Source organism: Tauraco erythrolophus, chromosome 4 (genome assembly GCF_009769465.1).
Source record: "Tauraco erythrolophus isolate bTauEry1 chromosome 4, bTauEry1.pri, whole genome shotgun sequence".
Taxonomy (NCBI): domain Eukaryota; kingdom Metazoa; phylum Chordata; class Aves; order Musophagiformes; family Musophagidae; genus Tauraco; species Tauraco erythrolophus.
Window position 1 is genome coordinate 68959059 of NC_141468.1, and position 23677 is coordinate 68982735.

Consider the following 23677-nt stretch of genomic DNA (forward strand, 5'->3'; position numbering starts at 1 on the left):
GGCATACGTTTTGCCATCACTTGTGGAATTCTTGCAGCTCCCTAGCAAGCTGCAAGGAGCCCTCAGGGCAGAAGGCAGCCTGGTTGAATGAATTGCTATGAGAATGTTAACTTTGCTTCCAGCTACTTTCTTTCCCAGCCCACACTTTAAAGGCTGGCAGGGAGTGGGCTGCAGGTGGAAGGTGGACAGTCACTGTTAAGCATATGCTTAATAAGGTCAGTGCTTCCTGATGATCTTGGCATGTACAGCGATATCTAGGAAACACTGGAATTACAGTCATGTACAGATTGACCATGTAGCCCGAGAAGGGCTGCAACATAAGGCTTTTCCAAGCACAGTGCAAACCTCTGAGTGCCTTTCTACCAAAATGGTTAAACCTCACTGAGCAACAGTTTCCCTGTCTGACTGATGGATCACCTACAAGTTCTGTCTCTCCTCTTTCTTTGCCTTTGGCTTCCTATAGGACTAGTGGAATATTATAGCTATGCATGCGATCACATTGCAATGTTGTAACACTTTCAGGAAAAGGTGAATGCAGAGCCTTTGGGGTTCCATCTGGTCAGCATGAGAAGCCCGTCTATCTTTCCACATTGTATTTATTACCTACTTTGACTGTAAATTAGGGACTTCCAAATGTGTGATATGATAATTAACTAACTGTCTTCTCCCGTAAGAGATTAGTAAAATAACTTTAGTACCTGATAATAACACACTGAACTCTGCTGAAAGACTCCTGGTCAAGGATTGAAAGCATGGGATACTCATTAACATAGATGTCTAAGCTCGGCAGAGGAAGACTTTCTGTTTCTACCTCTATATAAGAAGCATGTTACCAAAGCACTCCACCTGACAAAAATACACCAAGATAAGGAAGTTTTTGGAGAGAAGGAAGTTAAAACTTTGAGACACAGAAGTTTTCTCATACTGGACTTCATTACCTGTCAGAAATATGATCTAATACTTGTGCATATGAGATGAGTACATCTCAGCCTTAGAAGATTATCTTCAAGGTCACTGGCTTAGTAGTATCAGCAGTGTTAATACAGATGCCTAATATTAAGCCATATCATACCATGTATTCTCAAAGAATATTTTGATAGCCTGTATTTTCTTCTGACCTATTGTACTAGCCTTCCCTGCTCTTTCTTTCTCTCTCACTGTGCAGAGAGGAACTAAAAAGCTGCAGAGAGGAACTAAAAAGCCAATAACAGGAAAATAAGCACTCCAGAAATGCAGATGCAGGCCAAGATCTAGGCTGAGGAATACAATGTGAGCATAGTCATGCAGTGTGCCTGTATCATCCTATGAAAAGACTGAAAGCAATGAAAGTGTATGGAGATAAATGCTGATTATAGCAAGTGCTGTGTCCTGCCTCACAGCCTGTGCATCCCAGGAGAACACACAAAAAGCACCAAACCAGTCACCCACCAAAGTGGCTTTGTGCTTATGACAGTGGCTTGAAAGCTGCTGTGGACCAGTTTGCCTAATGCACATGTGCAGAAAATGGCTGCCTGGTTTCTCTGTGCAATTTCTGTGCTTATGTGACTTCTCAGGGGGAATAAGACCTCCCCAAGGTCACATTGACTGGATTTGCTAGCTTTGTGAAATCACTGACACAAGTAAAGGAATTGTAGGCTCTGTCCTTTGTTTGACGTACAAACAAACCTCTTGTGAATATCTTAGGAAAGGAACGAGCTTACTCCAGCATAGTAGGAGAGGAGGAGGCAATGCTGGAGCCAAGACAGGAATGGCATTTTGTAGTATTTAGAAAGCACACTGAGAAACAGAAAGTAAAATGGCTATAGCATGAAAAAAACCAAAAGAGATTTAGCTTTTGAAGGTAAACCAGATGAGCCTGCAGGGAGTATCTAACCTCTTGATCTTGTTATCATGCAGCAGAAATCTAAGAAATGAAAGAAAAGTTTTCCTGCAGGGAAGATTACAGCACAAACAGAACTGTCATTAAAAGAAATACAAATTTAAAAGGAGATCCCACACATTTTTCCAAATAACCATCTAAGGGAAAACTATGCCCCTATGAATACATCATAGCGTAGCTGCAAGGAAAGAGCCCACTCGTAAAGATTTTCTAATGTAAACAAATTATTCCACACCCAGAATGCCACTGAGAGAATCCTTCTGAGCCCAGTGAGACAGTGCCTCTGGGTAAAGGTACAGTTTTTGTTGGAAAATTTACAGTGTGAGCAACATCTCAAATTCTGTCCTGACAATTCTATTGTAGGTATCTGTCTGTAATTCAAAACTCGCTTGTTCCTTTTAATGAGATATTCTGTCCTTGTGTCCGTACATTTATGCCATTCTGTCTTAACCTGCTTCCCTTACCAATGCCCTTTGGATTGCATGTCTGATTTCCTATAAGCCTTACTTGTACTTCAGGAAAGTACATTCTTCCTTTTATCCCTTAATTCAGGGGTTGAAGAGCTGATCCCAGAAGAAGGAATGAGCTGCTTCTGGCTGGCTTTTGTTTTGATTTTACTATTGCTCACAATAGCTGTAATTAAATTCAAAGTGTAAGGAGATACAAAAGAAACATTTTTCTGTTGTGAAGTGATGAAAGGAACATTCACTAATACTCTGCCAGTGTTTGGAGGAGGAGGTTTGTGAAACTTAGAGCAGCAACCTGGGGAAACAATGAAAGCCTTTGTAGTGAAAAGCAGAAATATGTGTCTTTTTCCAGGGGAAGAGTACTTCTTTAAAAAGAATTGTCATCTCTTGGAATAGAACATAAGCAAAGCTAATCAGTTGTACAAGACTATATTTGAGATTTGTTTGGGTGTTTGGAGATAGTGAGTAAACAAGGTCTATAGCGTTACTTAATGATTTCTTTAGTGACAAATATCTGAACAGTAACAGCCAACCAGCATTTAAAAGTTTTCCGTCCTATGAGGAGTTTTGCTACCAGGTGTTAGAGAAAATTGGTAATGGCCATCTCCTGTTTTCCAGCAGATTTCCAAAGACCTGTAAACTCACTCTCTGTACCTGACATCTACCCCCTTTGCATGCAAGTTTATTCTCTTGCTCTTTGGTCTTTACTTGGTAATTGGAAGTCCAGCCAGTCCTGCCAGACTTCCAGAAGGGGTGAATTCCTCCCTGGAAGTGTGGGGAATGATCACTGGCATTGATGGTGTTATCTCTGTTGTATCTTGCTTTGGTGATGGAGAAGATGGTTGCTGCAGATGGGCAATGCCCATGGAGAGCCATGGAAAACTGTGCTTCTCAGTTGGGCGTTAGACTGACTATATAGAGATTTGACTTTAATTACACAGGTAATTGCACCCCTTTTTTTTCCTCATTTCCATGTCCTCAGATCAGGGCTGGTGAACTGTTATCACCCCCTTCTGCTCCTCTTCAGGATATCAAGTGCCAGGCTGGCTCCTTCACTCATTAACTTCAAGGAGTTTGAGATTAGGTCTTTCAAACTGTAGGGGGGTCTTTTTGCTGCTCTGATTTTATTTTGGATATTGCAGGTTTGTTGTGGAATTTGTCCTCCAATGACCAGCTGAAGCACCTGTTGATTAGAGAAGCCCTGCAGACGCTGACCGAAGCTGTTCTCATCCCTTACTCTGGCTGGCCAGATCGAGATTACCCAAAGTCAAGTGCCTTACCTGACCCTGATATCTTCTACAATGCCACAGGATGCTTGAGGTGAGCACTCAGTCTACAAGTACCCAAAACAATAGTGATGCTAAAACGGGCTGCACACTTATTTATAGTGATGATAAAATGGGCTGCACACTTGTTTTCTTTCTTGCTTTGAACTTTGATGACTCCAAGAGAAGAGTTTGCATATAGATCATGTTTTGAAATATGACCTCATGCACATCAGACCGGAAGAATCACTGCTCAATACAATGAGAATAACTTTCTTCTTAAGGCTCCTATATATTCATTTGATGGGTACTCTACAGACTAAATATAATATAACAGAACATAGTAATCAGAGGCATGGTTGCAGTGTATAGTTGCATTGAAGTCAAAGAGATCCTTCACTGAATAACAGATGTTGGTATGATGTATAAAATTAGCCCCTGATTGATGACGATAGTAGTAATAACAAAGTTTCTTAAATAGTTGTAGAAATAGTATTACAAATTAGCACTGGAGAAAAGCTCACAGTGATTTAAAAGAAACTTTAAACCTGTGTGAGCCTTTTAAAGTTATTTTAAGACTCTAGTGCAGTGGTCTCCAGACCTTTTTGATGATACACTCCTATGAGTAAAAACTTTTTGAGAACCCTCCCTCAGTATATGTAAATTTATTTATAAAGTATATACATATACTCCTGTACTAATATATTATGTACATTATAAAACATACATAAAAACAGAAATTAAAAAGCGTGATGTAAAGATGAAATAAACACTTTTTTTTTTATTTTATCCATTAACGGTACAAAAATATTTTCTTCCTGCATCGCAATGGACTATCTTGTGCACCCCTTGGGTTGTATGATCTTTTGATACAAATACAAAAGTGACAATTTCATAGGATAATGAAGTTCTTTTACCCCTGTAAGTATTGTTTATAACCGCTTTGTTAATACTTTTTTCGTAAACAATTCCTGCTTCATTTTAATTTCTAAAATTTATGAAGCATCAGAAGTGGCTATCCACTGGAATCACATGAAAATATGCCTACATCTTTTTCTCCTTCCTACTCTACAAGCTCAAAATAATTAAGATCTTTACACATAGCTTGAGTATATGTTTATACTTCTGACTGGCAGAACAGATTTATGATTGCGTTTGTTGAAAAGTAACAATGCAAAACCTCGTGAAGAGTCCTAGGCTGTAGCAGGTAAAGCAGTAAGGTTTATTTCTCTGGAACACAATTTCTTAGTTGTGCTGGAGCAAAACAACGGTTATAGGCAGTAATAGGATTTTTCTCATCACATGCCTCCATTTAGAGAATTTGATTCTATATAAACAAGAAACTAGCCTTCTCTGAAGAGTAAAGAAAATTCACTATATCACATCATTGTTTCAGAGTAGCCTCAACAGAAATTTGCTGTCACGAGTGTTTTATTCAAGCACTGGTAATGCTGTTTGCATTTGCCCATTTTGTGGGCAGTTCCTTTGAGCACAGTCTCTGGTTCAGACACCCAGGAGTGTTTGCATTTCCCGTAAGAACTGCAAAGTTGGCAGCTTTTTCTCACAATTTCCTCCCTTTGCACTGTACTGTTGTATAGCCCTGTAAGTGCCATTTGGGCTACCAAAACAGAAACATGCATGAAGGATTAATTCTGGCGTCATCAGTGGGACAACTGAAGTGCTCGTGTACCTGGGATTTTCTTTCCAGAGACTGAGCAAGACATGTTTATCTATGGCAACATTAGATATTAACGGGACCACAATGTGTTCTGCCATTTGTGTTGGGTAAGTTCTGCTCACCTGCTGTAATACCTGCTGAATCTTACCAGCTTTACCAGGCACGGGAGCTGTCCTTTGGGTAGTAAGCACAACATGCTCAGCAGTGATCGAGTCACTCTTTTCTTCTGCTCAGCATATAAACCATGACTAATAGTTATATTCAGTAGCATCTCCAAGGACCCTTTGGTTAAATATATAGAATTAATTTCAAGTCATAATCACTTCTGTTCTAAATAGACAATTTGTAAAGGGGACATGGTACATAAAAGCACAGAGAAGTGTTCAGTTTTCAGCTGCTGCCAGATATGCTTACTTTGATATATCATAATCTATAGCTAAACTGATTAGAAAATGACTTAATCTAAACTGGGAAAAAGCCATTTTTTAAATCGAAGTAAGCCCCGTCCAACTTTTTGCACAAGTTCAAATAAATTGAGGCCAGGCTGCAGCCATGGAGTGGAGGAACAGATTTACAGTTGTGCATTTACCACTGCAATCAGCTAATAGCCTCATGAACATAGTAGCAGCTACTACAGAGAAATACCAAAGGCCTCAGTAAACACACCCGTAAATGACAAATATACAAATCACATCTTTAATAAAAGCACCTTTAATAAAAACACCTTTAAAAACAGCAGTCCATAAAACTGTGGCCCTTTGTGAGTTCAAAGTCATTGCATATTAAATAAATACAAATGTTGAGTATTAGAGGTACATGTCTTTTGTTCACACGTCCAAAAATGCATGAAAGGGCATTTCAAAAATGAAAAAGGGCGTAGTTTGAAATAATTAATGAGTAACGTATGAGTGCAAAAGCATGGCCTGAGTTTTAAACTCATATTAATAAAGTACAAGGAATTGGGTCTGAAATTTAGAGGCTGCCCAGTTTTGCCTTATATCTTTGCCTTATGCCCTGTTTTGCTAACATGTCGTATAGCAGAGTAGTTGTATCTGTATTGCACTGTGTAAACAGCTCTGTATCTGACTCTTGGGTGGTTTCAGAGGACAAATGAATTGTTAGCTATACAAAATACTCAACAATAAAGCACCTTTCTCTGCAAGAACTCCTGTCAGCCCACTAACATTATCTCTAAGTAATAATTAACTTTTATTTACTCTGATGGCTCAAAAGCAAATACAGAGAAACATTAACTGCCCATAATAAAATCTCTCTAGCTAACGCTAGTGCTGTTGTCTATGAAAGGAAGCAAGTTGCTGTTTTTCGTGTTAGTTAGCCCAAGCTGCGTTTGTAGAGAAACCAGTCTGGCTGTTAGCTGTGCCGCTCTGTGGTGGCATGACCTGCCCCTCTCCTGCGTTTGGACCCTGGAACCATCTCTTCCCTATGATCCAGCTGATAAGGGCACAGGATCATTCTCTGTTTTAGCGTGGTATTACTCTTTCTGAGCTTGTTGCAGCGACTTGAGATGAGACAAATAAGGAGTAACAGTAGCTGAGTTGTTTTAAATTAAATAAAAGTAGACTTTGAACATACTTTTATCTGTACAGAAAGTCAGTGAGTGGGGCTGCTCCAGAGCTGCAGTTAGCTCTGCAGCCTCAATGAAAAGTCTCTCAACCTGCCCTTACCGAGATGTCCAAGGATACATTACTTATTTTAAAAAGGTGATGTCCTTCTTACTTTTAAGAGCTTGAACACTAAAAATTGTAACTGAGCGGAGAACAAGAAGGGCTTGAAAATTCACAGCTAAAATTGATCTGCAGGATTGCCAACATACTTTCTAGCAGAGAACAGTTTTTAATGAGGTTTACTGAATTTGTACAGACCAAATATCTGAAATTTTTAAGCTGAATCAATTTGCTTCTCTTTATTGGAAATTAATACACCTCAAATCAGGTCAGTAGAAGTATTACTTCCTTATGTATTAATTAAAAAAAAAATCTCTGCACAAAGAAGTGCTGAAAACTAAAAGAAGAGCACACCACAAAATAAAAAACTGTGCACTGAGGGAATGGTGTTACTAATGAAGATGTTTAAAGAGTCTATATATTTGCCAGAATATAAATCTGTAATTAGTCTTCCCTTCTGTAATACTAACATGTTTGTTGTGCATGTTGATAAAGTCTATAGCCTGCAGCTTCTAGTACAGGGTAAAAATAGTACTTTGAAGTGCAATACATTATGCATAGTACTTAGTTATAGGAGAATGCCAAAAGTTCCTTTCAAAAATTTACATACACCTATTGACTGACAGGGACACCCACAGTCCAAAACTAACACTATCATCTGAGGTGAGCATCTGTGCTGTGCCACACAGTTACCAACTAGTAAATTAAAGCTCTCTTCATCCTCTTTGACAGAATTTCAGGAGGAGAAGGAAATCCACGTCTAGCAGATAATATTGCAGATACTAACACTGGAAGGAGTAAACAACTAGAACACTCCCTATTCTGCTAAACAGTTATTGCAACAAGTATTGTGGAGGCCTGAATTTCCAGCTGCCTGTGTCAGTGTATGTAGTCACTGATAAGGAAGTCTGACTTTAGAAGGATTTCTTAATCCCATTCTCTAGGTCTGTAATTTGTCTTAAAGCTTTGCTTCTGACACAGTTTTACAGAAATCCTGGATCACAAAACTTTATAATAAAAAGAAGCTGTGTATACCACAGAATTCTGCATTAGAAGGTAGAATAAATAATGGTATTCAGCCCTGAAATGTGATAAAAAGCACTGTGCCCTGCACAGGCAGAATACACCAAATTAAAAGACTTCGCTGGTTGCCTGACAACAGCTGAACAAGTAAAATTGGTGTATTAAACTATCTAGAGGAGTATTGCAGATATTGTAGTCATTGGATTTGCAAGGTAAAGTCACTTTTTCTTGGCCTGAAAGTCCTACGCATAATAGTTCTGTCTCCAGTTCTGATACAAATGGGTAGAAATCGTCAAGATACTTAGCCTCCTCCTCCAAATTCCTCTGAGTCTGAAAGGGTAAGATACCAACAGCATGCAGAATATATGGTTTTGAATGTTATTTAAACACTTAAATGAATTTCTGGCATTATTCTTTCTCTGATTAAGAGGAAGGCTTAGTAGAAGGCTGTCTGTATTACACCTTGAAAGCTGATAATGATCTTGTTCCATTTTTACCTTGAAATTCCTGTTCCCAGAAGTTCTGCAGGGCTGAACTTCCCAAATTTATGTTTAGTGGTCACATTTTCTTCCGCAAAATATTTTGTTTAAGTGTTGGAACTAGCCACCGCAACTGCTGTGTTTCATTACAGAGTCCTCCTTTTTGATTGCTCTGTCACTGGAGCATCCTGTGGCCCTACATATCCTAATTCTTCAAAACTTTCTAGACAACCATCTCCAGAAAAGCCAGCTAACCTCTCTGATCCTGGTTCCCCATCCAGTAAACCAGAAGGAACACTTCCTCTTTCATCATCATTTTTCACCCTTTGTTTGTCCCAGCTCCCTTTTAAGTTCTTTGAGAATTACTCAGTGACCCACAGAAAGGTGGAAAGCCGTAGGTGGAAGAAGTAATATCATTGCACTTCAGACCAGGAGGCTGTGTAAACATCTACTTCCAATTGCTCTGGAGAGAAGTGAAGCCAAAGCTCTCACCGTATGTTGAAAAGCATAATGGCAGTTCAGTTTCATAATGGAAGCTTCGAAGAGAGACCGTAAAACAAATGTCTGATGATAACAGGTCTTTGAACCAAGGCCTCTTGCATAGCATTGCCATTCCTTTAAGTTTATTTCCATCCATTCTTATCTTCTCTTGCCTCCTCTTCAGTTTATCTGCTCCCCCAATTCCTGAAAGGAATTTTTGTTATTTCCTGCAAGCAGCTTTCAGCCTGGTGCCTGTTGTTATTAAGTAGATCCCCGGATACCTTTCCCTCCCTGTTGCATTTTTGAACTGTGTAAGGCATGAAGGGAATAGAATTTCCCAAACTACTTTAGGAAATGGTTACCACGTAATTGAGTTAAATTCAAATTACCAGTTTTAGCATAATGAGTCCCAGGAGCAAAAGCCCCCTTCTTATCACTCGTGTGGATCATTCAGAGCAGTGCAAAAACCTTTTCCAACATAGTCGGCCAGTGTGTGACTCAGTGCTGGATTAAAGGGAGTATCTCTTTCATTTGGTGCCATTTGCAATCTCACTGAACATATATTATCATTCTGTTTTTTTTTCAAAATCACACTTGATTTTATTATGTAACATTTCTCTGTATTTACCTCACATTTCTGGATCAAAACAGTATTTCCCAATAGGGAATTAGCTGATCCTCTGCAAATACCACAGGCACATGAGCAAATGGCTATTTCGATTACAGATACACCGTGAATGTGAGCAAGAGAGAACAGAAGCAGCAAATATGGGATGAGATAAATAAGGCATGTAGATAGATTCTATGCATCCGCATTATCATGTGGTATAGTTTGGGCATGTCAGCAGGATTAGCATATTGAAGCATGCCAGAAGTCAGAGATTTTTAATAGATGATCCCAAAATGTAATTTCTGAGTCATTCAAAGGAGAGCATCTATACAAGCAGCAGTCGCCCTAAGGCCACATTGTCCCTGTGCAGCATTCTCCCAACCATTCAATATCAATGCAGGGTAGAGATATCAGGAACTGTGTAGCAGAAGAGTTTTCCTATGAGAAGACTCTTGATCTTGACTCCAGCTGATCTTTTTTTCCACAGATGTATTTATCTCAGTGTATTTCTGATGAAACACCAGTAAACCAAAGTCACACAGCAGATTTGAAGATTTCTAGATAGCCCTGAAGTCTCACCATGGGAGTTGTCATGAGCCACAATATTGGGCCAGCCCAACCACAGCAGTTGCCCAAGCGCTGGGTATTTCAGGGCCTCCAAGAGCTCCACTACAAGAGAGCCCAACTCTTGAGCCTAGAGGGAGGCATTCCAGTTGTCATGAACCTCAAATCTTAGGAAGCCAACATGAAGTCAGTTTTGCAATTTTCTAAGCAAAATGTTGCCATTGTTTCAATTTAAAAAAAAAAAAATGTTTCTGTGACACTTCTCAGAAACATTTATTTTTTTTCCCAATCTAATAATATTTTTATTTCCTGGAATTCCTCAAGCTTTAATTAGCAAACAAACTTAAACTGCCAGCTGAGGTTTTGCCTGAAATACAAGATCTTCTCTGCCTTCAAACCAACTCTGACCCTATTCAGAGTAAGGTGGTTACAACTGCAGTTGGGCAAGTGGGAGAGCAGGAGCTCTTCCCTTCCCAGTCCGTGTTGCAATGATGAGGAAACAGGGAAAGGTGGAGAATGGAGTGGCCATATATGTACAGACGCACATACAGACACACGCTGGTATGTCTGGATGAACAGCTGAGCATCAGTTTCTTAATGAAACAGAATTCAGTAATTAGTTTCCTTTGCAGAACAGGACAGTGCCTGTGATTCGGGCTCTTCTCTGCCTCCTGAGCTATAAAGCTGTGTGCCCCACCATATTCATGCTAGACATCAAGGCCAGGGGATGGCCTCTCCTTGCACAGCCATTCAGCATGATTGTAGCTGTCAAAAGTTCAGGGATTTTTAGAATGATGTACTGCGACAAAGTGAAATACTGTATCAGCTGAAGCGTCTTTGGCGATGCAAATTCCACACTTATCTTTTAACAGTATTTTTAGTCTGTGTGCCTCAAACTATTTTTGCTATGTGCTAGAAGGGCTGTAGCATGTACATTTCTGTCAGTATAACCATAAACGTATGAAAGGGTGACATGCCTCGAATGTGACTTATATAGGTAAAAGTAAACTCCAAAGTGATGTCTATAGTAGGCCATATTGAGGAATCTGAATATTAATTATGCGATATATAATTTCATGAGAATAAATGAACTCATAAATAAGGATATTGTTAACAGCATGACCTAAAGTAAAACTATAATTACGATGCATTAGTATTTAATCTGAATATGTACTTCCCAGGGGAAAAGAACAGAACAACTGCATTGACAGTATATAAAATGCTACATTCATTTTACAGTCATAGGCCACAGGAAAGTTTAAAGCTGTTCCTCACTGGATTTGCTGTTAATAAAATTTTAAACCATTGTAATTTCCAGTGGGTAAAGTTAGCAAGCAAAATAAACACCCTGAAACTATCTAAAGGAACATGTCCCTCCATTTGTGGTGGATGCTAAGACTGGGTTATATTTAATATTATTTCAAACAAAGAAGCTGGAATGTGATACTGTGTGTGGCCTTTTGGCCAGCACAGCTGCAGGAGTCCAAAATAATGAGGCCTAGGTTTATAATTCCAGCATTCCATAATTCAGAGTTTGTTCAGTTGTAAAATTAATAATACTTCAAAATTATAAGTGTTGTAACTTCCCTGGAAATCAGTAGCTTATTTAGAGCCAAACTTCAAGCAGGAAGTGTGTGTTTGGCTTTTCAAGAGTTTTTTTGAATCACTTTCATAAGTCATTGTCAAGTCGTACGTGGGTTACCACAAAGCACAGAAAATGTTACTTGAAAGCTGGGGGAAAAGTGGCTTCCTTTGGGTCTGGAGGAAGGAGAAAGCGTGTGGAGCTGTGTCCGAGCCACTGTGGTAGAACAGCAGAAGGCATCTGCAGAAGGCATCTGACTTTTCCCTCTGACTGAGCAGCTTCTGGTGGCTTCAGCTTTTTTCTGCTTAGATGCCAGCAGTTTCTCTGTGAAGCTGGGATTCAGCGGAGCATGGTGTATTTTTTCCTCTTAAGGAAAAATAATTATTTTTTAAAAAAATAATTTAAAAAAAAACCCACTTCCCTGTGCGTTTCATAATTTTTCAAGAATGATCTCCTGGAAGCACAAAAACTTCTTGAGAGGTAAGGGAAGTAGGGGGAGCAAGAGACCCCCTTGGCTTAACTGCAAGCTTCTGAGTCCACTCAGAACTGAGAGAAGCGTACCAGAGATGGAAAAGTGGATGAATACCCATTGAGAGCTACAAAGGCCCTCTGTCTTTACCAGCACTGGTGGGCCCCAGGCCTTGGGAAAGAAAACCCAGGTTGATGCAAACACAGACCCACCGTCAGTGAGGATGGTATGTGAACTAGTACAGGAGCTCGACCCCTACAGATCAATGGGCTCTGATGTTATCCACCCAAGGATGTTCAGAGAGCTGGCTAACATCATTGTCATGCCGCTTTCCACAATCTTTGAGAAGTCATGGAGAGCAGGGGACATCCCAGAAGACTGGAAGAAGGCTAATGTCACCTCCATTTACAATAAGGGCTTAACAGAGGATCCAGGATATTATAGGCCCATTGGTCTTACTTCAGTCACTGGGAAAGTTATGGAACAAATCCTTCTGGGGTTTATCACAAGTCAAATGAAGCACACGGTTGGGAAAAGCCAGCACAGAGCCAGCACAAACTCACCAGGGGCAAATCATGCTTGTCAAACCTCATCGCCTTCCATGACAAAGTAACCTACTCAGTTGATGCGAGGCAAGTGGTGGACATTGTCTACCTAGACTTCTCCAAGGCTTTCGATACAGTTTCCTACAGCCTCCTTCTAGAGAAACTGATGTGTTACAGTCTAGACAAGCGGTCTGTGTGGTGGGTGGGGAACCAGCTGACAGGCTGCACCCAGAGGGTGGTGGTAAATAGCTCCTTTTCAAACAGGCACCCTGTCACAAGTGGGGTCCCCCAGGGATCAATACTGGACTCAATGCTGTTTAATATCTTCATAAGCTATCAGGATAATGGTATCAAGTGTACCCTCATGAAGCTTTTTGACGATACCAAACCAAGCAGGAGAGTGGACACTTTGCAAGGGAGAGCCACCCTGCAGGAAGACCTGAATAGACTGGAAGAGTGAGCTAACAAGAACCTTATGAAGTTCAGCAATGACAAGTGCAAGGTCTGGCACCTGGGAAAACATAATCCAGGAGCACAGCACAGGCTGGGATCTACCCAGCTGGGAAGCAGCTCTGTGAAATGGGACCTAGGAGTTCTGGTGGACAACAAGCTCACTAAGAGCGAACAGTGTGCTGCTGCTGCAAAGCAAGCCAACAGGATGCTGGGTTCCATCAACAAGGACATCACCAGCAGAGATGAAGGAGTCATTATCCCACTCTACTCAGCACTTGTCAGGCGCGTCTGGAATACTGTGTTCAGTTTTGGTCCCCGCTATACAAAAAAGATGTGGACATGTTGGAGAGGGTCCAGAGAAGGGCCACAAAGATGATCAAAGGACTGGGAAGCCTACCATGTAAGGAAAGGCTGGGAGAACTGGGTTTGTTCAGCCTTGACAAAAGAAGGCTGAGGGGAGACCTTATCACCATGTTCCAGTATTTAAAGGGTGGCTGCAAAGAAGACATGACTCCCTTTTTACAAGGGGTCACATGAAAAAGACAAGTGGTAACAGGTACAAGTTACTCCTGGGGAGATTCCAATTGCACACACGTGGAAAATTTTTCACAAAGAGAACAATCAGCCACTGGAATAACCTCCCCAGGGAAATAATGGATTCCCCAACATTGGACACATTTAAGATTCAGCTGGACAGGGTGCTGGACCATCTCATCTAGGCTGTGCTTTTGCAAAGAAAGGTTGGACCAGATGGTCCTTGAGATCCCTTCCAACCTGGTATTCTATGATTCTATAATGCTGTGATAATCCTCACACTGCTGGTCAGACAGCGATGGCAGTGGCAGCTGCATCATGATTCATCTCCTCAGCCTCTCACCCAGCGGTGGGGCCAGGCTGCTGCTCCAACCTACCAACTCAGCTGCATTCACATCCCTTTCTGCTCTCTAGCACCCTTCAAAGCATTCCCATGAGCAATGAACTGACATCTGAATTTGTCCTCATAACTGACATCAGTTATCTTTATGTGTTAATGCACAAGTGTTGCTAAAACTCTCAAAACATGTCGATGGGTCATCTTGGGTCAAAAACTGGTTTGGTGTTCATAAATGCTAAAGGATATTTGTGTGCATGGAAGTTTTTACAGGTATCTTTCCTCTGATATCTTGACAAAGCTACTATCCTAAATACTAAAAGTATAACTTCAGATGGGATAATGAAAAAAAGTCCAGTTTGTTTGACTGTTTAAAAAGAATTAATTCAACTTTGAGATGAAGATTTGAGTGAGGTCTTACCTTATCCATCTAAACACAACAGTTTGTTTTTTCTGGAGTATTTGGTTTTGTCTGGGAACGCACTGAAGTGGAAGTTTTACTTAGCAAAGGCTCAGATTATCTTACAGCTCTGAAGAAAGGAAGCAGTCAACCTTAACTTCAGTATGTTTAAGATTTAGCTGGAGAAATTTGTCAGAGGAGCACAGGGAAATATCTTTGACTAAATCTCTTCTCACCAATGTATCCCTTCCTGCACAGAAACATGAGCTCTGCCGGCCCAGAAGGAAGGAAAAAGATGAGAGAATGCAACGGCTTGATTGATTCTCTTGTGTATTATATTCAAGGAGCTATTGCAGACCACGAGCCTAATGACAAGGTATTCTTTGAGATTAAAGGTCTTTTCCTAGGGGAAATTGCTAGGAGAACATTTTTTGTTTAGAGACCAATGTTCATAAACAGTTGTGATGTAATTGCCAAACTTATACTTCTTTCCAGGGCTTCTAGCACTGTCATCAAAGACGGAAGTCCAGTAAGAAGCTTTCTGAAGTGATTTTTATCCTGCAATCTAAAAGGATAACATGCCTTAGCTTTAAGAAAACAGTTTCAGAATCACCAGAAAGAGCTAGAAACTTCTTTTTTTTTAAAACGTGACATGAAGTCACAGCTTTCAGAGATACTGAAACATCCAAAGAGTCAGACATTACCTTTTGAGTTGTCCCAGGGAGCTAGCTAGAAGCTTAAAAGATTAAGCTGATGACTTTCCTGTATATTTAGTGCTATATACCCTTTAGGAAATGGAGAACCTAAATCTTTTTAGGTGGCAGTGTAATTAAGGAGCTTGCGTCATTTAGAATGAGATTGATTTTCCTAAGTTTTTTAGAAGTTACACATTCTACCTAAGCCAGTAACTATAAGGACATGGACACCTCCAGAAGCCAGTTCCTCTCATTCTCTTTCACCCACGTTGACTGCAGATGAACCCTGAACATTGCTTAGACTAGATATTTGCCTTTTAGCTGGGTGAAGTTGGGTGAGAAGACCAGCTGTCGCTTATGAGGAGGTTAGCTGTAGCCCGTGAGGCACTTCTAGCGTGCCTGCTATAACTTGTGCTGTGTCGTGGTAATTACTGCACATTTATAGCTCTGTTCTAGGATTAATTCTTGAGCTTCTCCATCTCCCTGTATTCAGTGCCATTAGCTTCAGGGAGAATCCAGCACATTACACGTATGCCAATAGCTCCCTACTGCATTTTGTCTTAAAACCACTCATTCCTTTTTTACTTTCAGAAGAGGAGGAACTGGTAATAAAGCTATTTGCTGTTAGACTCATCACTCAGAAATTGTAGACCTGACCTTAGCCATGCCCAGAAAGACACATCTTAATTTAAAAAAAAAAAACGTTCTACCACAGAAAAGTGCTTCCTTAGGAAAGATAGAAAGCTTTCCTTTTGCTGATGCTGCGGCGAGGTGTGTACGTGATTGTCTATACTCTTAAGCTCTTAAACATTCCTTGGCACACTTCTGGTCTGTGCCAAATAGCACTCGCCCAAACAATTCCCAGGCATAATTCAGGAATTATAATGTCCCAGGATCATTTCCAACAAGCATGGACCCCTCTCCGAATGCAAGCCCTACATGTCAGTTGGCCTCAGTGCTCAGGAACATCCCAGGGCATGTTTAATTTATCAGGATAAATGTAGTCTTGTGGATCACTGGCACAAAGACTAGCTCTTCTGTAAGCCATTAGAAGCTCTGCAGTTAGTTGTTGAAGACGCAAAAGTGAAAGCTCTTCCCATGTCTATACATGTCCCTTCAACACATGTCAAAGCTTTCAAGTTTTCTATTCTTTTGTTATTTTAGGCCACAGAGAACTCTGTGTGTATTCTTCACAATCTTTCCTACCAGCTAGAGATAGAGCTCCCTGAGACCTATACCCAGAGCATATATATGCAAAAAAGAAATATTTCTAGCAACGATAAAACACCGGGTTGTTTTGGAACACGGAGCAGAAAAGTAAAAGAGGTAAAGCACATGTTTGGTTACATCTTGTTTTGCTAATCTGTTGTAGCAACTTCTGGAGAATAAGGCTGTCATTTATTCAACAACCTCTTGTTGATGTATCTAGTAGTACTTGCCCCAAAACCGCAAACGTATTGATAGCCTTTCCTAATACCCAATATCTTGTTCAGCTGCTGATGGTGAAAGTGACACAGCAATTCATTGTTTCATTAGTTGGGGAATACTATCACTCAGTTTCATCTGCTCTGATGGTATCTGTACCATGTACTGCAATTGTGCAAGTGCCCTACCAATAAGCGGGCGTCGTGATGGTTCCACCAGTGAAACCAGCACAAGGTGACTTGTCACTTCCGTGACATGCTGACTTTTGGGCTATCTCACAACCTCTTCTTTTGATGCCATGTGGTACAGATCACAAATATTCGGGCAACTGGGAATTGTTGGAGAGAAAACAGATATCAAGGGAGAGGGAAAGTGAAAGAAAAGGATTAATGACCCATTCCCATCTATTAGTTTTGCTGTAGCATATTCTGCCTTCTCTGGTTCCATCCACAGTACAATTCTAGCTGGCCATTTCTGTTTCTCCTTGGCCTCAGCCCCTATTGTTAGTTGCTGAGAGATGAGAAGCAGCTTCTCCAATATCTATCTCCTCTTTTTGGATGGAGTGGCCATTATAAATATTGAAATTTTGTGCGTTGTCATTTGAGTTAATAGTTTGATAATCTGCAAATAATCTGGTCATAGAGAGTTACAAAATGGCTAGTTTAGCTTGTGATGTATTAAGTCATATAAGGTCACTGTTTCTAAAGGCTTGATCTGTTTACATGTTTAGAAGCAGCAGGACACCCCACTACCTGAGGAAAAGAGCAATCCCAGAGGTATTGAATCGCTCTGGCATTCCACACTGATTAGGATATATCTCTCCTTAATAGCAAAGAGTACCAGAAACTATACCCAGGAAGCATCCCTGGGAGCTCTTCAGAACCTCACAGCTGGCACTGGACCAGTAAGTCAGCTTTTTTCTTTTTCTTGTCATTTAATTCTTAATATGAATGCACAGAGTTTAGGGCTGGAGTGCAACACACCTACAGCACTGAGATCAGGTAACCACTGACAAGTCACTACCTCACAGATGTGATCAAGGAAATTGAAGAACATTGAAGGAAAAATCATAACTGGCAGTGCAGCTATTTCTTGCTTGGCAAATATGGGGACTGCTTCTTCTCACTCCTTGTACATCTCCACATGTGGAATTTTGCCTATTTATTGCACAATGAGGGATAAGTAGATGTTAAAAGCACAAAATAAAAGTGGTTTTGTGGAACATAATCAGTCCCATGGGGAGAGGGAGACTCTGACACAACCACAGATCACTTTCATGGTGAAGAAACTAATGACGTCTGTCATGTTTTGGCTGAGGAACTGGCCAAAGAGCACCTGGGAGAAAGAGGGCTCGAAACTTCTTTTATATCACCTTGCTTTTCTGTTGCAGCTCATACGTAGCTCTGGATTTAAACTGTTTTAAACATGCTTAAACTGATGTAGAGAAGATGCTGATGTAGAGATGTAGATGACTGTAGATGTAGAGAACTGATGTAGAGATGCTGCATTTGTTTAGGAGGCTGTACATTCCTGGTAATGACACACTTTTCCCACATGCCTTATAACAGATGCCGTTTGCGGTGGCCCGGACTGTTGTTCAGAAGGCGAATGGCCTTCCAAGTATTCGAACTATACTGCATGTAAGCCACCCGACAGTAAAGAAGACAGCGGTCTCCCTGCTCAGGAACTTGTCTCGCAACCCCTCTCTGCAAAGTGATATAGGTGAGCGAAGACTAACATTGTCCCTTGGGCTTGCTTTCTCTGTTCTCTTTACACTAAGCTTTCCTTCTTTAAATAAAAAAATGCAAAAAAAAAAAAAAAAAAAAGTGGGTTTTTAGGTCAGATCCTTGCAGTCATTACACAGGGCTGAAAATAAAGACTTTTGCCTAAGAAAAGCTCTAACCTTAAGTTTTCTCTAAATTGTGTAGTCCTCATCAGATATTTCCATTTATGTTATCTTCAGAAAATACATAATGGAAGTAAAATCTGTACAGATTTGGAGCGGGAGTTTTTCTTCTGCTTAAAATAAGGTAAAGGAAGGTGAGTGCTGAGTTCTGTGCTGCCAGAGCTTTGTAATTCTTTGGGAGAAATTATAGAATATCTCCAATTCTTCTGGTGAAAATAGCATTTTCTTGGTTTAGACACAAATCTTTGGAAGCTTGCAGCTCACGCAGTTTTCTTGCGTAAGTTTTTTGACAATGGAAGCTAGAAGATGCTATAAAGAAAATAGTTCAAAATTTTTTGGAGGACCTTATTCCTAAAATGTCAATTATTTTCACATCAGAAGCTATTTTGATTCAGCGTATTTAGTTTATATTTGAAATTTTTTCCTACTGATAGGCTAAAATAAATTCATATCATTTGTTGTCCTTTTCTGTGTTCCCACCAGAGAGGGAAGGGGAAATTACAGGCATACAGCTGGTTCATGGGGCAGATTAATCTTCAGAATTCTGCAGAACAGCCTCCTGGGCACTGTTTAATCCTTGGACAACACTCCCTATTGATGAAAATATTATCATATGTTGTTAGGCTGATTTCAAAGGGATAATCCGTATGATGTTAAAAATTACAAGTGGTGAATCCCCCAGAAAGAGTAGGAATTATTCTGAGAAGAAGAAAATGGGTTTTCATCAGGAAAATATTTTATGAAGGAATGTGGGAAAGACAGAATAGCATGAAGCTTTGGAGAAAGGTGCTTCGTTTTGCACATCCACTGTCATTTTCTTGCTTTACCCATGGAAGGAAGAACTGGGGGAAATTCAGGTGAACCTTTTCTCCATGTAAAGTTGTTCTTTTTGGTTGACTAAAAATATACGTGAATTCAGGTCAAATTCTCCAAGTAATTTGGGCCAAAGGAAAATATTTGGAAAGGCATACTGTTTCCTAGATAAAATGTCTATATTATCAAGCAAAATGAACCTGTGATATGAAATTGCGATTAATTTAACATAAAACATCTCTAAAAGTTAAATGATTGGAAAAAATCAGAAAATTTACAGTTTTACTTGAAAAAAATAAATTTGTTCTGAACAGATATTTTCAAGACACTGCCAAATGTGTACTTTCTAAAAATCGTCTTCCTTGATTTACCAATGGAAGAAACAATGGGCTATCATGCCTGACATAACTGCTTTGACTGATACATATCATAGTAGGTCATTCAACCAGTTTTAAAGCTCTTTTTCTAAATTGCATGTAATTTAATCTCAATATGCATGAATCTTGTCACACACCTATCTGGAAGAACAAACATAATTCACAGAGAGCAAAACACTCTGTCCAAGTTAAACACTGATTACGGAGGGGAGAATGGCCCCAAGTGCCCCAAACTATTGCCCAGTGCTCCTTCTTACAGTGGAGCATCTGGCTACGACCTCTTCCTTGAATTTTCTCCGTCAGCTCTTGTCCACACGGCACGGATCTCACAGTGTACGGTAGGACTCAGTTGCTGTCCAGAGCTGCTGTTTGGTCAGCTGATAGGGTCGCATCCAGTGTGGTCAAAGCAGTGTTTCTTGAGTAGGGACAAACTTCAGAATAGGACATTCTTCTTAAATAGATAGCTTGCACACCAGCTCAGAAGGCTGAGTGTGCACATTCCCTTATAGCCAACTATTGAGAAGTTCAGCAGTAAAAATGGTGCTGTAGTCACCCTTTCTCAGTTTGCTGTATATCTCTATACCCATGATTACCTATAGGGTACATAGGGTTCCTTGGTAAGTGGCAGCCTGCTGCTAGCACTTGCCTAGTGACGTCACTACAGTACAGTATTGCATACAAGAGGCAAAATACATACCATCCAATTTAGTGCGGACGCAGCTTAACCTAAATTGTGGGGACATAATGCAGGTTTGAAACCATAACGCTGTTGTGGGAGCACACAGCACCCTGATAGGTCATAATGGGAGGAGCAAGGTCTTGTAGGACCCCCAGATAAATCTGCACCTGTTAGTAATGAGTTATTTGTCTCTCTTTCAACTTGTAGCTAGAGAAGTTTTGCCTGATTTGATCTCGATACTTCCTGAGTCTGCCCAGGGGTCTGATACTGTTGCTGAAACCACGGCGTCCATCTGCTACACCTTGTACAATTTGACACAGAGCAGCTCTCACAACGCACGGCTTCTCCTGAGCGCTCATGGCCTACCGAAGATTATTGCCATCAGCATGAATGACAGGTAAGATGGTTGAGAAGCCTCCCCCCCCACCTCCTCCTTTCTCTGGGGAAAAAATACGCTGCAACCTCTGCTACCTGAGGAGGGGAAAACACGACATCTTAAGGTACAGGACAGCTTAAACAAGTGACTGTGATGTGAATGGAATTGCACATATTGGGAAACACAGAAAAATCTCTTACAACAGCTGTTCCATCCGCAGCTAAATTTGCTGTGTTCCAGCATTTTAAATAGTTCCTCAGAAGATGATGGCACAATATTATCTATATTCTAATATATACAGTGGCTGAGTATCAGATCTTATCTGTCCCCAAAAAGTTTCTGTATTTATTTCCTGTTCTTTGTAACACAGCCCTGATAATCTTTAGCAGAAAAATGCAGAGATACATTTTACAGAGCTGATAGAACTGTACTTAAAAATTATTTATAAAGGGGCATTTTAGATAATAGATGTTGAATTTCCTTTACTCATTATTTAATATGTAATCACATGCAACTATTGTTTACTCAAAAGAGAATAATTAATGCTTTGTGAATATGAATAATTATTCTGTTTGCCTTCCTCTCTTTTTACAAAATGAAAGAGGAAATTAATCTCAGTAAAGGAGGCCTCATGAAGCTCTAAACAGTTTAAATTCTATCTGACTAACCAGAGATTTTACCTGCTAGAAAGATCCTTTTGAATGCTTTTTATGTTGAGGTGTATTTTCCTCAACTGAATATGAACAGTATGATAGCTGCTCTAAGAGGAAGGTTATAGAGTACTTCATTTCTCTCTGATTTTCAAGAATAAGTGAAGCAGGGAGGTGTGTTGCATTTGTTTCAGTAGTCAGGACAGCATGAAACGTGCTAGAATACCTGAAGAGCAGTAAAACAGCATTTAAGAGGAGAGAGAGAAAGTGCTACGAGGTTATGTTTGCTGAAGTCTGCACGTGCACTGTGATTATGAAGTGGGAATTTAAGCACATTTTATCATTCTTTTCCCAAAATTGCAGTAATATGTTCAGCAAAGCCAGCAGGGCTGCTTCAGTCCTCCTCTACTCCTTGTGGTCACACACCGATCTGCACAGTGCTTACAAAAAGGTAAGATCCGGGTTAGAGCAAAGACGTGTAATCTGTCCCGTTGGACCTAGAGGCCTCTCGTTTGTCCTCCGGGGCCCTTAGCACTTCTGCACTGTTAAGAATCAATCTGTGATAGGATTTCAAGTGGTCTCTGAATTTGATGCTTCTATTTCTTCTATGTAATCCTGCACAAGTAACACATGCCCTTAGTTTTTGCTCATCTGTGTTTGCATTCTCTCCCTCTGAGGAGAAAATATTTTCATATCCACTGGCAAAGTTTATAAAAACGCGACTGCTGCCTGCCAGACATCTCAGATGGTGAGACGTGATGCGCAGGAGGTGTCCGTCCACCACTGACCGAACCAATCTGACACAGAGGGCTTAAGGTGCCAGCAAAAGCAAAGGCAGGGCAAGGCAGCCTCTCACTTTAAAACCAGTGCAGTTTTTTTCTCCTTGTCATTTGCATGGTCTGCGAGCTCAGGTGTTAGTTATATTCAGACAAAAAGGGAGGGCCTGGGAAAGGTGTTGGCAAACCTTTACTGCCACAGTCAAAATCAAACAAAAAAAGGAACAGCATGAATCAGCCAACAAACCAGCTTATTTCCTTCCTTTTGAAGCTCTATGACTGCTTTTTCAACACACATATGGGCTGACTTCAACCTACATTTCAAACTGGTTTCATTCCTTATTTTCTTGCCGTTCAGAATTTCTATCACCTAAAATTCCCTATTATCTAAAACTATTCCATTTTTTCAAGATCCAGCCTTTAGCATTTATTAGTCAGCTTGTTTCTTCTTGTAGATTTTTTGCTGAAATTTGCTCAAAAGAAGTTATTTAGTGTAGTATCCTTTAACAGTCTTGCATGACACTCAGCAGTATACTGCCCCACAAACCAGAAATCTGCGTTCAAGAATAAGGATGCTGTACCCATAAAAACTTTAACTGGATTTTGTTGTCTCTGGGTTTTTTTGCAGCTACATTCCTGACTTCACTGTACAGCAGTATCCCTGATGGCATGAATTTTCTGAAGTCACTGGTGTTTGGTTATGCCTATAAGACATTTGTTGGATCTGAGTTTCAAAAAATCCCCGGAGATGTCAGGTGCAGCACTGAAAACTGCAGGCTACCTAATGCCTAGACGTTTTTGAAAAGTCAGTTTCATAAGCAACAGAAATCACTTGATCAAATGAGACTGTTAAAAGCCTGAGTCATTTTGGCATTGCCCTGTACTCTTTGTTCAGAGAGGGTTAGTCTCAGCTGACATTAGTCACCTAAGAGTTAGAATTCCATAGAGCTGAGCTAAAAGAATAGGCTTTCCTTACAGTCAGTGGAGAGAGTTAAGCAACTCCAATGATTCATCTCACCTATCTTAGACTGAACTGAGTCACTCGTGGGAGATGCCTGTTCTGTCTCTGTTGAATGCAGAGGACTCTGCCTGTACCCCTTCCATGGCTCCATACCTAGCTTTTAGACAGCTTAACCCACCATTCCTTTGCAGAATCAGCACTGAAAGTAATGAATTATTCTGTTTCTTTCCTTCCAAAGGCTGACTTTAAGAAGGCAGATTTCATCAACACCCGGACCACAAAAGCCTATAACTCACTAAAAGATTGAATTAGATCATAACACCGCTGAAGACAAATGAGATCATACATCAATTAATGTAACTATCTTCACGCCGTTGGGTTGCCATCATGAACCAGGAAGCAGCTCAGAAAAAAGAGGCTGATTTTGTATAAGACTTGAGTGACCAGAGGATAGCTGGTTTGTGTTTTTAATCCTAATCACCTGTTGTCACTGTATATTTCAATATAAGAATAACCAAAATGGATTCTTCAGGATGTCTGAGGTGAAGTTTCATCCAGGTTTACCACTA

General features: G+C 40.3%; 1 protein-coding gene across 1 annotated transcript in view; it reads left to right on the forward strand.

The window, feature by feature from the left end:
* The window catches only part of PKP2 (plakophilin 2), a 46553-nt gene extending 23138 nt beyond the window's left edge, over positions 1 to 23415 (forward strand). The window contains exons 6-13 of the mRNA XM_086610392.1: positions 3489 to 3666; positions 14709 to 14826; positions 16310 to 16471; positions 17301 to 17474; positions 18139 to 18292; positions 20553 to 20742; positions 21735 to 21822; positions 23347 to 23415. Of these exons, the coding sequence (XP_086466518.1) occupies positions 3489 to 3666; positions 14709 to 14826; positions 16310 to 16471; positions 17301 to 17474; positions 18139 to 18292; positions 20553 to 20742; positions 21735 to 21822; positions 23347 to 23415 (1133 nt within the window). The remainder of the gene's footprint in view (positions 1 to 3488; positions 3667 to 14708; positions 14827 to 16309; positions 16472 to 17300; positions 17475 to 18138; positions 18293 to 20552; positions 20743 to 21734; positions 21823 to 23346) is intronic.
* The last annotated feature ends 262 nt before the right edge of the window (positions 23416 to 23677 follow it).